Here is a 16,866-nt window from a genome sequence, read left to right as displayed (position 1 = left end):
CGGGTAGATCTGTTCTCGACTTCACTTTAGCATATGATTTGACACAACTAGTCACCTCGCCAACGCGAATACCAGACGTGGAGGATCATACACCTTCCCCGTTGGACCTTCTGCTCATTCCCATCTGGATGGCTACCATGTTATCGTCGATCCCCCTCTGGGCTCGTCGGACCACTGTCTCGTCCGGAGTACGGTGCCGGTTGCGCGGTACTCACGACCTCGTTTCGTGGGCTGCCGCCGAGTGTGGCACTACAAGTCAGCAGATTGGGATGGAATGCGGTCCTTCATTGCATCCTACCCATGGGGGCAGATTTGTTTCTCGCCGGATGATCCGAGCGTTGTTGTTGACTCTGTCGCCGATGTGGTGCTTCAGGATATGGAACTATTCATTCCGTATTCTGTGGTCACCATCGGTGGCAAGTCCCAGCCATGGTTTGGTCTTTTCTGGGAAAATGGGAACGCTACCAAGACTGGGCTAACGCATCGGCGTCTCGTGATGTAAATACCGGCGCATTCAGAAAGGAGTATAACTCTGCCTCTAGATCCTTCAAAAACGTCATTGCTAAGGCGAAGACGGAATACATTGGCAGAATTGGTGAGAGACTGGTGCGCCTCCCTTCAGGAACACGTGCGTTCTGGTCTCTCGCTAAGGCTGTCTTAGGGAATTTCTGTCAGCCCTCTTTTCCATCTTTGCACAGAGACGGTGAGTCATTGGCTCATACAGTGAAGGAGAAAGCTGATCTTTTAGGCTCTCTCTTCGCGGCGAACTCGACACTGGATGACCGAGGAAAGTCACCACCAACAATCCCGCGGTGTGATACCACGATGCCGGAGGTTAAATTCCGGCAAAGTGCAGTTCGTAAAGCACTTCTTTCGTTGGATAATCATAAGTCGAGTGGACCCGATGGCACCCCTCCAATCGTGCTACGGACTTGTGCTCCCGAGTTGGCGCCGGTCTTAACGCGTCTTTTCCGGCAATCCTATGCATTCGGCGTCGTACCGAACTCCTGGAAGACTGCTTAGATGCATATATATTATATATTGTCATAGGAGCTGAACTCCTATGACAATATATTTTTATTTTAAGCATGAACTGACTGCACTGAACTGGCTCCAGGTGATGGAACTCCTTAACCGTACCTCCTCAAATATATAAATACGAAATTTTATACGAAAAGGCTTGTATATAAAAATATTTGTCTGATATATATTTCAAGTAGGTATTACTAAAAAAAACTCCCCATTTATTGGTGTGAATAACTTGGTTTGCAGTACGGAACATCACAGATAACTCTAGAAAGAAATTTCCTATTAAATTTACCTTCAACTGCATCTCCAACTTTAGATTGCGTAAGTTTATTTATCCATCATGATATATATAAATCATAATCCAACTGTTCAACCTACATAGATGATCCAGTTTATAAAACACTTTCCTTTCAACTGAAGATCGTGGGTTCAATTTCAATTTCGATTTTGCAATGTGCTTAATTTACGTTCATAATTCATCCCCTGTTTAGTGATGAAGGATATTGAGGCCTGCACTAAGCTAAATTGGAGTTTTGTAGTGTAGTAATTTACTTGCCCTGCCGTGGGTCACTTGAGGACTACTTTTAAATAGTCCTATTGTTGAACCTATCTCGGGAGGAAACTATTTAACACGAAGATTACCAGTAAATTATAATTTAAAAAAAAAAAACTAGAGCCTACAAGTTACTTGTAAATCGATTTGCAAATAGCTTACAAAAAAAAAAAATGTGCCATATTTATATGTAATAGTAATTATTTTAAGTTAGTAGTATAGTAAGTTTAAAGGCCGGCAACGCACCTGCAAGCCCCCCGGTGTTGCAGATGTCCATGGGCGGTGGTAGTCACTTTCCATCAGGTGAGCCTCCTGCTCGTTTGCCACCGCTAATATAAAAATATATATATAATTAAATAATATTTAAAACAAAAGTTAGGTAATTGTTCCTTTTTTACTAACTAAGGTTGCATTAAGTCTTTACTAATTATCGCCTGCGGATTTGCTCGTTTTATTTTTTGGTCGGTAGGAGTTCGGTATGATAAAACGATGTCCTCCCTTCGGATTCAAGCTTGCCTCGTACCAAATTTAATCAAATTTGATTCAGTACAGACACATACAGACAGATTCACTTTCACGCTTATAATATTAGTATAGATTTTGTAACGGAATGTAGATTCTACCGAGAAGAATCTACATTCCGAACCGGTAGCTTCACTTGATATAGTTTGTTAAATAACGATTCAAAAGCGCTTGTAAAAGCCTACTTGAATGTCACTGTGTTATGAATACTTTTTTGGTATTCTATTAATTCGGTTTTTTTTTTTCAAACAAAATCGAACTCATGTCGTAGGTAAAACGGAACGTAAAACGCCACATAATGTATAAACATCTCCGTAAATTTAATACGTAAGACCACTGGAGCGCGTAATTAGATGTAGCGTAAACATAAAAAGCTTTATTTAATTTATATTTTTTTATTTAGAATATTATCTACAATTTTTTTATCTTTTACGTTTCAATTAGTTAATATAAAGCAAATGTGAACACGTTCATCTTAACCGATGATTTCGGGTCCAAACCCAGGCAATCACCACTGAATTTTCATGTGCTTAAGTTGTGTTTACAATTCATCTCGTGCTTGGCGTTGAAAGATAACATCGTGAGGAAACCTGCACGTGTATAATTGTAACGATATTCTGCCACATTTTTTCTGTTGTTTTCCATCAACCCGCATTGAAGCAGCGTGGTGGAATATGCTCCAAAACTTCTCTTCAAAGGGAGATGAGACCTTAGCCCAGCAGTGGGAAATTTACAGTCTGTTAATTTATGTAAAAAATGCAAAAATGTTATTTTACTAAATTTTGTTTACATAGGTGTTTATTTTGTTTATAAAATGGGGAGATGGGCTGACAAATGGACCGTGTAAGTGTTCCTCACAGCTCAATGATATTGGTACTGGAGGAAATATAACATTGTTTATATCGCCAATGTGCCACCAACCTTGGGTGTTAAGACATTACATCCCCTTCACCTGTAGTTACACTGGCTCAATCATCATTTAAACCGAAATACAACAATACTGAGTACTGTATTTATCGGTAAATATCTAATGATTCGGTCGTACCTACACAGTCTGCCACAAAGCGCTATCAGTAGAAGTATGTATAATATATTTATATGAATATATAATATCCGTCTTTATGGCTTGAATTATTAGTTAAATTAAATTATAGAACTAATTGTTCTACGGCATTCATGTTAAATGCTCGGAATCTATGTATGTTCATTACAGTTAAGGCATCTTAATAACTGAAGGATACCAGAAAATATATATATAAATATATTTTTTTAATTTAACGTAGAGTCATAAGACTTACTTATTGATTGTCAAATTATAAACTCACACCAAATAAAATTATTTTTCATTAGAATTTTTCACCATTCGACCATTGGATTATTTATAAGAATTGACTGTTAAAAATTCGTTAAATTTAAATCAAAATAAAATATAATATTATAAATTAAAATCACCCACAGATACAATGCTAAATATAATAACCTTAACAAAGATCAAGACCAGAATACAGATAATAAAATATTTTTTTGGCTTAAATCCAAATAAGTAAGAGGAAAGCTAAGGACAATAACGAAAATAACTATTTCTCACAATGAAGGTCTCGTTCCAAAGACACGAACAACGTCAGTTGAATGACTTAACTTGTTCCGTTCTATTTCGCAATAAGATGAAATAAATGGTGAAAAATAGAAAAAATAAATATTTCAGGATTAAATATAAAATTTTATTTTTTTTTATATTTTGAGCAAAGGCAACATTATACATATATAATTGTATTTAAATAACATGACTGTATTTTTAGATGTTGAAAAAGAGTTGCTGAATTTCTTGCCGGTTCTTCTCGGTAGAATCTACATTCCGAACCGGTGGTAGTTTTACTTTAAACAGTTTGTTAAATGTGCTTGTAAAAGCCTACTTGAATAAAGTATATTTTGATTAATACTGAAAACAATTTTATCAGTCAAATTTAAATTTAAATGTTTAAGACAGATTATAAGTAGGTGTGCACTAACCACGTTATTTAGAAAAATATCCAAAATATTTATGTATAATTCGAGGTGTCCAATATTTAAATAAACATTTAAAATTAACGGATCTTTTTTTTTATAGACTAGATTAATGTAAGATTTGAGACTCTATTTATAGTTCGGCAAAAAATGTTTCTCTTTTCAAAGAGTTTTGGACCTTAAAAACATACGTTAATGCTTCTTTAATTACGTCGTGCTTTTTTTCTAGATACGTGTTTTCATACAAAATACCTCAAGTAATTTTTTTTTACTCCAAACTCAAAACAATGTATAAAGCCCTTTTTATGCTGGGTAATGCATTTATCAGAGTATATGAGACCCACTAAAAAACCAGCGGTACCCAATCCGGATCTTCTGGGAGCATCATGGGGTCGCTTCCGCATGCTACCGTGACGAACCGACGGCTGGTCTTTGCTGTGATACCTAAAAGGTTGAATAGAAATAAACCAAGCCATTTCAAGATTTCAAACAAAACACGACTGACTGACAGTCACGGTTTGTGCAGGAATTATGATTAATTTTAAATTATATAATGGAAAAGTAAAAGTAAATTACAAGTACAGAGAAAACAATTAACCTATATTATAAAATACCACAGAAAAACAAATAAAAATAACTCGGTTAAGCCTGAAAATCTAAAATAAAATATTTTTTAAATCTTTTTATTGTTTTGCAGTCGGTACCAACACGTCTCATTAAAAGTGATCACGACCGCATGAAATGTACCGACGCGTGTCGCGGAACATTGAAACACGATCGTGTTTCTATATTCAATAATTATAATTAGGAATCTTGAAACGAAAACCTACTAAAGTTATTGAGTTGATAATATTTTTGTATGGATAAAATAGTGATAGAAATATTTAGTTCCTAGATATAATGATGATATAGTCGTCCAAGCCGATTTCAGCCACGGCAATCTATCTTAAGAGAGGTATCCAACAGTCAGCCTTACTGATATAACCCGATGAAACATGAAACCCGATACTACCGCAACGAGTTTAGGCGCAGAACCAATGCCTTTATGGTCTTTGCGAGACATGGGAATATACACACATCCAACTTCTAGATCCAAAAATATTACGATGGCTATTTCGACAAAAAAACTGAATTACTTTTATCGTCACGACCTGGAGCTTAAGTCTAGGACCTCGAGATCTACGTCCATATATCTTGCCACTAATGAAATATGCTGAGAACTGGATTTAACTGCTTCGGCAAATTATTAATAGAATTTTAAAGTTCTGAAGTTAGTTGAAGAATTCTCGTGCCTCAAAGAGCACGTAAAGCTGTTGGTACTGTGTCTGAATTCCCTCCGGTGATAAGTTTTAAGTCAAAATAACAAAATTATCAGTGCCTACGAAGCGTGAATCTTCATTAAACAAATATAGGAAAACTTCATAACAAAAACTGCATATTTTGGAAAAAAACTTTTTACATGTATATTGGAAAAAGTTTTGGAATAACATCCAATTCTTATACGCAACCAAAACGCTCCAGCTCAACAGCTCAACAGCTCTCACTAGCAGCTGGATATTCATAAGTAGTTACATTCTAACTACTGTTATGGAGTAATCATACAGTTTGCTAGCGTAATGTTCAGAATTATGTATAATGACTTTATACAAGCACAGTCTTAGTTGATGATTGGAGACAAAGCATTAAAAGTCAACATTCATGTATTAATAGACAAAGACCTCTCTTATTCAAGCATTTTTATAGTAACTATTGAAAAGCTACGTGTTAGCAATACAAAAAAGTTAATCGGGATTAATTGTTAATCACTTTTTGTTTTTTGGTTGTTATTGAGGTTAAGTGATCATAAAATTATTTTGGGAAAAAAATATTGCCAGAAGACGTGCAAATTCATAATTGTATCTTCAATAAAATTTAATATTTATTTTCATAAGAATTACAAACTTTTAGGTCTTAATTATATACAAATAAAAATTAAATAGTTACTGTTTTTCCCACTTGAATCGCAATTCTTATTATCTGGTCAAAAAATAAACCAGCCCTCCTGTCGCCAGTGGAGGCAATAAGGCGAGGTGTCATTTTTAAATAAATGTTTTTGCGCTATTACTCCAAGTTCCATGTGTTTCAACCGCAAACACGTAATTTGGAATAAAACGAATATTTGGTTCGCATTATAAATATCTTTTCTATAACGATAACGGTCGAATTTCGACCACGAAGCGAAAAATGGTATTTGTAATTTTGTTATCTAGATTCCTATTAAATATTATAATATTAATAACAAGATAAAATTATCGAAGGTCTCTAAATCAGTTAGGGTTATTTGAATGCAAATTCTAGAGATATTCGTTAGAGCAATTTTATTCTACTGACATGCGACTATTTTGTCGTAAACTCTTGCGACACAGTTGGAAAGTAAGTAAAGTAAGTTGGAAAGTTCATTGTAAAGAGAACGAAAAAGCCTGTTTATACTGCGGGGTTCATGTTACGCTTGCTGTGTTTGTACCGATAACTTTTATACTCCTGTATGAGCGCTCACTGTGGCTCACTACTTCAAACACAAAAATATTAAGTATTGTTATTCAGCGGTAGAATATTTAACCTACCCAGACGAGTTTGACCAAGTAATGGAAAAAAATAATTCGCTAATAGGTTTAGACTTTTTACTTGGAATGCAATAAAACTTAATAACATTATTATTATGATTAATCTTCTATTATAAGCTTCTTAGTAAACATATATTTATAATTGTTGGAATTTGAATAGATTGCTCGGAATTTGGTTAGTACAGTCGTATTATTTCCACAATGCTTCTTGCATTGTGGAAAAAATTGAATTATTTATTTATTTTAAAACTCAGCTGTCGCAAGTCTACGACTTTTCAGTTCTATGGAGCCACTCTATATTTTGAATTGTTAATTACTCTAAGCGTATAATTTCATCGACGTATAAGTCAGGTGACACCTTTGTTTACAGGATTTCGTAATGAATCCGAACCTCAAAATTGTCTTCATAAAAGTTTGTGACTAAATGTTATTTACTGAAAAGTATAAAGTAACTGCCTGTAAATACGCTATAAAGGCCTCATTTCCCTCCGAGGAGAATTTTTTGAGGCTGATTCCACCACGCTGCTCTAAAGCGGGTTGTGCTATTATTATTACAAATTGTACAGTAAACCATATTCGCACAATTTTAAATAAGACTATTAAAAAAAAATTTTTTTTATCACGTCATATCAAAGCACAATTACTACTGCACTGTCAATCAGAGTTATTTTTTATGTTATTTTGCTCAACGTCAAGTAATGTCGCGTGTGAACGTTACAGATTCGGTTTATATCTATCACCGTAGAATTGTAAATACTGTTAGATTGTAATCTATCTTGCGAGATTGTAAGCTGCCGAAATATTGTGAACGGTTATTTAACTCAAAATAAAACGTCAAAAATTTCGATAGTTATGTTAAATATTTCGGCTAGGTTAGGTTAGAGTTTCTACAATAGCTTCGGTAGATTATAATCTACCAAAAATTAATGCGTTAAATTATAAGCAGTATGTTACGGTTCAACCTTTCGACAATTCACTATCTCGCGAGATAGATTATAATCTCACGGTATTGACAATTATACGGTGACATACCGATATCGTAAATAAATGATCGTGATAGACGAAGTGAGTAGATAAAATCTTATTAATATGTTTTTGCTAAATTGTTTATACTATGTTTCAGGTTAGCTCCGACAAAAGTCGAATAAAATCCGCCGCTTTGATCGTAATGTAGCAAGTACCCCATCGCATCTATGTCGGTGTTGAGTGACGAGTAATACCGCCGCGCGGCGTTACCTTTTCTACAGGTTTTAATATCTGTGTGATTAGTTCGTAAATTTCACTTTTTGATATTTCTACTATATTTGTTAAATTAATCTTATCAGTCTTATATAAACGAGTATTAATTTTTGTTTTATTTAATCAAATGTCGTCCCCGCCACTCTGTATATAACATTTCGTAGCTTTTGACTGTTGAGGAGTTCCTCCACCTGGAGTCAATCCAGGGCTTACAATCAAGTCATGTCTAACATCAATATACACTGTCATTGGAATTGAACCAGCACGTGGTGAAATTTAATCTCCGTGGAATAAGAGAAAGTGCTTCTAATTCAGCTTGCAAGATTTGATCTAGACAAACCAATATTGCATGTTAAATAAATGTGGTTTTTGGTGTTTAGTTTAATGTGGTCCGACGACCTGGTGAAGGTCACGGGAACCCGCTGGTTGCGGGCTGCACAAGACCTGTCATTGTGGCGATCTTTGGGGGAGGTCTATGTCCAGCAGTGGACGTCCTTCAACTGAGAGATGATGAAATGAAATAAATGTAAATATTAAAAAAGAAAAAAAATAACTCATTCATACAGATGCTCTATATATTATATTTTTATCAAATTCAATTGACATAAATGAAATTTTCATATGTGTAAATAAATAACTAACACGTACACACGATTTTTAAACAAAATAATATAATTTATTTTTATATATTTATAAATATCTTTCAAAGCAATCAACGAAGCTTCCGAGGAATACGAGTATATGTTAAAAATTCATATTTTACAATGAATTTTAAATCGCGTACAAAGCGTTGTAAAAATATCCGATATCAACAAGTACTATTGAGAAATAAGTCGATTGAGTTTATTAGAATAAGGTTTTATATGTTCTACAGAACTTTTTTTAATTTAGGTATTCGTTGCGTAAATTTGTAATATAACGATATGGTTTATATTGATCAGTATTCGAAAACAATTAAAAAAAAAAACATTTATAAAAAACAAGTTACTAGTTATTTGACACGTACTTAATAATTAGAAATAATTGATATAAATAAATAATTATTAACGATACAATAGGCTAAATATAATAACAAAACTATTATATTTTACTTGATACTTTTATTGAACACAACACAAAGAAAATAAATAAATACAACATAGACCCAGCCTTAATAAAAGACGCGTACTATTTTGGCGACCTTGTCGCTACATAGCGAACTCTTCCAGGCAACCAACGGTGTAGGTTAGGATAGCTCATAGGATATGAGTTGAGTGATGCTGTATTCATGATAAAATCTATTATTACTAGAACTAATAAATTAATTTAAATATAGAATACACAAATTATATATCAATAAATAAATTATATAATCAATACATACAAAATACAAATATATAATCAAAATACACACTACATACAATAAGTTCGAATACGTGCATTATAATATGAATGTTTTGTGTTTCCTGTTTAAATATATATTACTAAGTGACTTGAACCGAAAGGTTGAACATATACGACAATTATCACATCTAAGTATTCAGATGAATATTCTAAATTAATCACTAAATCAATTTACTTGCTACAATGAACTAGCGTGACATATATAGTCATTATAATATAATACATAATAATAACAATAATGTCGCCCAAACTGATTTCGGCTACGGTGGCGTCCAATCTCTAGGGAGACCGGCCAACTACGCAGGACACTTTATAGTGTCATGTGTACATTCTCGTGCCTATATGCACAAGTACAGTTACGAGAGTGTACGCACTTCCGATTCGAAAATCGAATTCGAAAAATTGTGAATAGAGATAGAAGAACCCAATAGCTTTTTATAGCCTGATTTTGTTGTATTTCATATACTTAACGGGTCACCATCTTCGTCATACATTTTCACGAAATAATACAACAAATCGATAGCTGGTTTATCGTATATTGATTTTAACATTATTTCATAGGCCGCGACACCTTCCGTCATCCCCCCCTTGACAGCTCACAGTTTTTGTTTTTAAAATGACAAACAGCGACTGACCTCAGGGTCATCCAGAATCAAATCTCAAAACTAAGTGATTACAATCAAAGTATTTAATTATCTGACGCTTTGACATACTTATATAATATTGTTCGACTATCGTAGTGGTAAAAAAAAACGGAAAAGTGCGAATCGAACTCGCGCACTGAGGGTTCCGTAGCACCACACAATACTAAAAGATACACTGACATAACAACAAATATACGGTTTTCGGATGTTTTTCTGTACTTACTAATATAATATATAGCTTCTTGACAAATTTCATGACTCTAGGTCGACAAGAAGTACTCTATGGGTGTATATATTCCCTTTGAAAATGTATGAGAAATGCGATTGATACTACCATATAATTTGACTTAGATATTTGATTTTTTCACAGCTCTAAAGAGGAGCAGAATTCAGAATTTGGAACTAATTTCAACTTTATACCTCTACGAGTTCCTGAGACAAAGGGTCTTGACGGACGGACAGACGGGCAACAAAATTATCTTATAAGAGTTCCTTTTTTCATTTACATCAACGGAATCATAAATATGTACTGAGGTAAATAATTATAATAGTACGCGATCACTACCAAAAATAATAATAACAAAAAAAAAACAAGTTAAGCTTTTATATTTCAATCACTAGGAAACTAAATAACCTAAAACTGACCGCAAAACCAATTTAGAAGATTAAAAATTGTCACAGATTAAAACGTCAAACGTCAATGTACCTTTAGGCTTTAGACGATGTTTGTGAATTAATAAATTTTCCGTGATATTAATAAACATACAAAATGAAGTACATGGATAAATTGCCAACAGTGATCAGCTGTTGTTTCTGCTGTTTCCTAAGAGCTGGAACGGTTATGATCGCAATATTCTCATTCGTAAGTATATACCATACCAACTGAATTGCTGTGAAAAATCAAATCATATTTTTTTCAATACTAGTTGTCGCCCGTGGCTTTTCACGCGTTTATAGGTTGTTCGTCAAGTGTAGGCATAAAAGGCAACCTTCCATGGAGTTCAAACTTGCTTCATACCCAATTTCATCGAATTCGGCTTAGTCGTTGATTATCAAATTAAACACAATCAGTGGTTCAGAAAAGAAATTACTTTGAGAAGAACCGGAGTAAGAAACAAGACGATTTTTTTTGTCAATTTATGATTGTTCATATATATTCTACATAACAAATAAGTAGCCAGGAGAGAATCGTTTCATTCCCAAGGTGTGCTATCAACCATCACTAATTACTATATTAACTGAAGCAAATTAAAAAAAACATCTTATTTTGGCAACCGAGACATTTTGTAATGTGGGATCACATTTATATCTTTGCTTGCAAAGTTTTCCTTCGCCGCTGAGTAAGAGATGAGTTATAAATACAAATTCAACACAATAAAATTGTTAATTGAAAACAAGCCTCTGCCTTCACTCGGTTGCAGAACAGTCACGAGTTGCCCTCCTGATTTAGTCAACGGTCATTCTTTAAGGGGACTGGCATATCATAGTGCACAACTGTGTGCCCAAACACAGGTGCACTCAATTTTTTTTGCTTTCTTGATTCACTTCTTTACTTTGATGAAAATGGGAGTTCACGGAGAGAACATTACATGTTGGATTGCAAACTTACCGAACATGGGCTACTACTAACTATGAACTAGTTTAACAGTCAATATCAAAATTACTTTTGACAACTTTGACGTTTTTGATAATAGTAACATTTTAGACGAGCGATAGAAAAGTCAAAATCAAAATCAAAATATACTTTATTCAAGTAAGCTTATACAAGCACTTTTGAATCGTCATTTAACAAACCATTTAAAGTAAAGCTACCACCGGTTCGGAATGTAGATTCTACCGAGAAGAACCCGCAAAAAACTCAGTGGTTACCCTTTTTCAACATATTAAAATACAGTCATGTTAGTTAAATACAATTATATATGTATGTTATATCTCCTGCCTGGAAGTCAACAAGCATTAACTCCACGCTTTTTTATCATCTATATAATTTTGTATCGAATAATATATTAATATTATATAAAAGATACCAAATGCCAAATCAATTGTATTTTATTCAGGTAAACTTTACAAAAAAAGCGTTTTTGAATCGTCAATAGTTAAACACTAGAATATTCGATAGAGACTGCTCTCCGAAACGTACCACCGTTACACAATAGAAACGGCAAGAAACTCGCATAGTTGCTCTTTCCAAATAAACAGATTCACAATGATGTTATTCACAATTATTGTCAATCAGTCCTGTGATGGAACATGAGCCTACATCCACCGTTTTTTTCTAAAAAAGTATTGTTTTAATGTATAATACGATTTATTAATTTAGTCTCAATAAGAATTTTAAATAATTTTCCCTATGGCTTAAAAATACAGTAAATATAAAAATATATAAAATTTGGATTTATTATTTTAAAATGAAATAAAAGTATATACGATTTCAAAAAGGATTTTATACAAACAAAGTCCGTCTTCGTCGCTTATTTGAAAAGGCTCCGATATCATGTTACATGTTCCGTATAAAAAGTATTCACAAAACAAATATAATATTAACTTATATTTCGTTTTCACTATTAATGTAATTTTTGAAACGTGTTTGTGTGTATTTTATATAATTAAACTAATCACTGACTAACTTAAAGTCAAATTTAGTATTTTGAACTAATATATTTGCATTCCACTTGTTCAAGGTTGTCAAACAAATGTAATATGTATTATGTATTAAGTTTAATTAACTCAGTGTATAATTTCTAGAAATTATGTTCTTATTTATACATACATAATACTATACTTCTTAAATGGTCGTGGTCGTATAAGGGATAGAGAAGTAAATGTACCACTGCTGGACTAAGGCGTTCTTCCTTTGAGGAGAAGACTTTTGAAGCTTAATCCACCAAGCTGCAGCTCCAATTCGGGTTCCAAGTGAGCTCAACCCAAATGAGTTATAAAAGAATATTAAATGAACAATAAATTATTTTCAATATACATATATCAGGCTTAAATCTCATAGAACAAATGTCCATGAAGAAATAGAAATACTCACATTACGGTAGTGCATTGTCAAATCTACTTGATTCAATAATTAACTTGTCTTCAACAGATATCGGGTTTGATCTTCGCGCCCAATGTAAGTCATACGAAGGGTTTCTGGAACATGGATCCAGTTCTCTCGTACCACAGCGCAGCCACGGAACATACCATACAGATAATCTTAGGTGTTGTCTCTATCATGCTGTGCTTGGTCAGCGTGATGTTACTCGTTGGAGCGATTTGTGTTAGTAGTTTTATAATTTTTTAATGATTTTTTTTTATGGCGTCGGTTGACGGACGAGCATATGGGCCACCTGATGATAAGTGGGCACCAACGCCCATAGAAAATAGCGCTGTAAGAAATATTAACCATTCTTACATCACCATTGCGCCACCGACTTTGGGAACTAAGATGTTATGTCCCTTGTGCCTGTAGTTACATTGGCTCGTTCATCCTTCAAACCGAAACACAACAATACTGTTGTAGAATATCTGATAAATGACTAACCTAACATACCCAGACGTTCTTTTGTACCGAGTAAAATTTTAAAATATATTCTTGATATAGAAGGTATCAATGTTACTTAACGTATATGAATTCCTTTGTTGTTCGACTTGTAGTTCTGGTTGGATGAAGAAAAACTAAAAATAAAGTATTTTACTTTATAACTACTCAAAGAAATTCGCTATTCAAACTTTAAATAGAATTTCCCGGAGATTTTGCTGTATAAAGTTTCAAATTTTGAAATTATGTTTATTTACAAAAATATGGTTGTGCCTCGTTATAGTTCAATTTCGTAATCAAATCTGAAATTTATTATTTTACAGATATACTAAAAACCGAATAGCCTGTAATATTCCATTGCTGGGCTAAGGTATCTTCTATGCTAATTCCACCACGCTGATACACGTGTGGTAGAATTCCATCAAAATTAGGCACATGCAGGTTTTGTTCATGATATGTTCGGTTAAGATGCAAGCGTGCTGTAGTTATGCTAGCTTATCCTTCAAATCGGAACCCAAGAACGTGCATGCGTTGCAGCTTGGTGGTATAATATCTGACGAATGGTGGTACCTACCCACAAAACCCTACCACCAAATAAATTCGAAGCGAAATAAGAACATATTATATATGCATAAAAATATATTATATATGCTTTATTTATTAACAAGTAATTCAACAAAGATTTGTGTCTCAACAGAATATACCAATGTTAATCCTGATATACCAGTGGGGGGCACTTCTGTACAGTGCAACAGTCTTCTTGTTGCTGTTTATTCTGGCTGTGTTCTGTTTCTTTGTGCATTCGAATTGTGTGCTGGCTGGTGCTGCTCTGTGTGCGCTGATGGTGTGTGAAGTATTAGGTAAATATTACGTAAACAATATCATAATTTATTTATTACTAGCGACCCGACCCCGGCTTCCCACGGATGCGATGCTAATACTATATATTGTACAGAATGTCCTACAATGTTCACAGTTCTTCAGTAATTAGACAATATAAACCGCTATGTCCCTGCGTACTCAATCTGTAATATCTATTCCAAAATATTCATTTAAATAAAATGCTGTAAAGGACTATATTGATCTATATTAAATGCACAATGTATTTATAGATTACAATACTGTAATACAATATTTTGATATATCTCGTAGGGTTCAGCTAGCGTTTGATTATGTATTATATATATAAACCTTCCCCTTGAATCAATATATATATTAAAAAAACCGCATCAAAATCGGTTGTGTAATTTTAATGATCTAAGCATACATAGGGACAGACAGCGGTAAGTGACTTTGTTTTATACTATGTGATGATGTGTAAAGATTATCTGAATATAGTATAATACGAGTATCTGTTCTCCTAGTACATTTTCTTAGAAAAATGTATAATTATAAAACAAAATAGTAGACTGACTAACTCATCACGAGATCTCCGAGACTATCTACACCCGAGTGATTTAGAATCAAGCATAGTTACCTTTAGCAACTATGAAATTATTTTTGGAAAGTTTAACTTAAAGGACGCGGAGTAGGAGGCAATTTAAGTTAACATGAATTTTATCTGTCCAATATTCGTACTGGGAAATTATTGCATGGAGTTCTTACTGGTACATTTTTCGTTTTGAAATAAATGTTTTTTCGATTTGGTGCTTTTTTGTTTTGGTACCGAGAACAGCTCTTAAAAGTTGACAGTTACAAATATTTGAATTTAAGGTTCTTAATGGCTAATCCATGTTATTGCTATCATTGTATCTGATCCCTTGTTATTAAAGTTTTAAATTAATTTTGGTAGAAGGTGCTGTAGGATATAAGACATATTCTAGTTATAATAGTAAGTATTATAACGGGTTTAGGACATTACATTTTGAAACCAATGCTTGATAACACATTAAGGGTGTAAGCAGTAAGGAACAGAATAAACTAATTATTTTGTAGTGTTAATAACCTTATCAGCTTGTTCATTTGCCCGTTCGTATTTCAATCTCTACATAGTATAAAACAAAGTCAATCTACGCAACAGATTTTAATCCTCTTGTCAACAATAAACAAAATGATTCAAGAAGGTTTATATGTATAATAATTCATATTATATATGTATAATATTGTAGTCGAAAGAAGGCAAGGATTTCAACTACCATAGTCGGAATTAAAAAAAAAAAAAAGTATTTTCTTTAAGTATTTTCTTTATTCTAAATTTTTTGTGTAGACCTTTATAATACCCATGTGAAGCCAGGACTAGTGTCTAGTTATAAATAAATATTTTCTGTTTTATTTTTAATTACCATAGATTAATAAAAAACCAGAAATGACAAACGATATTATTATATTTAATGTAATTATTTTTTTCAGTTACCCTTTATTTTCTAATCGTCGCGAACAGCCTACGAATGTCTCTAAAGTATGCGGAGAGCGATGATGTCTTTTATTAACAGCAGAGAAAGCAACGCGACTTATTTATTACTCTGTGAAAGAACCTATAAAGAGGTTCTACGGTATATTTGCTTTGTTTGAACGAATAAAATGTTTAGAGTGGTTCTTCATTTTGCTTTTATTCTCCTCTTTGTTTAAGACTACAGAAAAATACACGGACTATGTTCTGACATTTAATCGCTGCTGTTTTCAAATTCAAAATAACACTAACAAAGGATTTATTTATAAAATATTCTATGAGTTTTATACTATATTGTTGATCATAAACACTGAATCTAAGTGTAAATTTAAATAATAATTTAAATACTGGTCAGTATTATAGTTAGTATTTTATTGAGGAGGACGTTCTAGAGCTAAAAGTACCACAAAAATATAATAGGAGTCGGTATAAGTGTTAGAATTTAATTCGAAGGTGTTCTTCGCACTATTTCCAAATTGAAACATGAAATAATGATATGACAGATTTGAATATAAAATGTGAAAGAAAGTGATGACTTTAATAAAATAATTGTTGAAGAATCGCAACGTTTTGTAACAGATTATTTAACTGTATGTTTACAAAAAAATATCATGTTGCCAATAGCCTATTAGTGTAAGTAGGACCAGTGGTACCAGCTGTTACCGCTAATTGCTTTATAGTAATATCAGTATAAGACTCACTCAACACATCTGGGCGAACGAGGCCTTGAAAATTAAGCTCATCAGTTTATAGGTAATGTTTGAAATAGAAAGTTCAAAATTGAGCTTCTAGTTTTAAAATTGAAGCTTTACAAATTGTATTTTTTTGATTATTTTATAATAATAATGTTGAAAATAATGGGTATTTCGAAATAAACTTTGTTGTTTTTATTTATATTTGTAATATTATGCTATTTTTGTAAAGCCTAACTGAAACATCGACTAAACGAATATTCGTATATATATATAGGTTTA

The 16,866-nt window shown here is 33.1% G+C and overlaps 1 protein-coding gene across 1 annotated transcript; it reads left to right on the top strand.

Moving 5' to 3' along the window:
• Positions 1 to 10,678: 10,678 nt before the first annotated feature.
• On the top strand, positions 10,679 to 16,039 carry LOC113404865 (uncharacterized). Its single transcript, XM_026645935.2, has 4 exons — positions 10,679 to 10,839; positions 13,069 to 13,242; positions 14,201 to 14,363; positions 15,853 to 16,039. Exons 1-4 carry the CDS (start codon positions 10,747 to 10,749, stop codon positions 15,930 to 15,932), a joined length of 510 nt encoding a protein of 169 aa, XP_026501720.2. The 5' UTR covers positions 10,679 to 10,746; the 3' UTR covers positions 15,933 to 16,039.
• The last annotated feature ends 827 nt before the right edge of the window (positions 16,040 to 16,866 follow it).

The sequence above is a fragment of the Vanessa tameamea genome, chromosome 24 (genome assembly GCF_037043105.1).
Source record: "Vanessa tameamea isolate UH-Manoa-2023 chromosome 24, ilVanTame1 primary haplotype, whole genome shotgun sequence".
NCBI lineage: Eukaryota > Metazoa > Arthropoda > Insecta > Lepidoptera > Nymphalidae > Vanessa > Vanessa tameamea.
The sequence above is the reverse complement of the archived record's forward strand: the minus strand, read 5'-3'. Positions and strand labels throughout refer to the sequence as shown.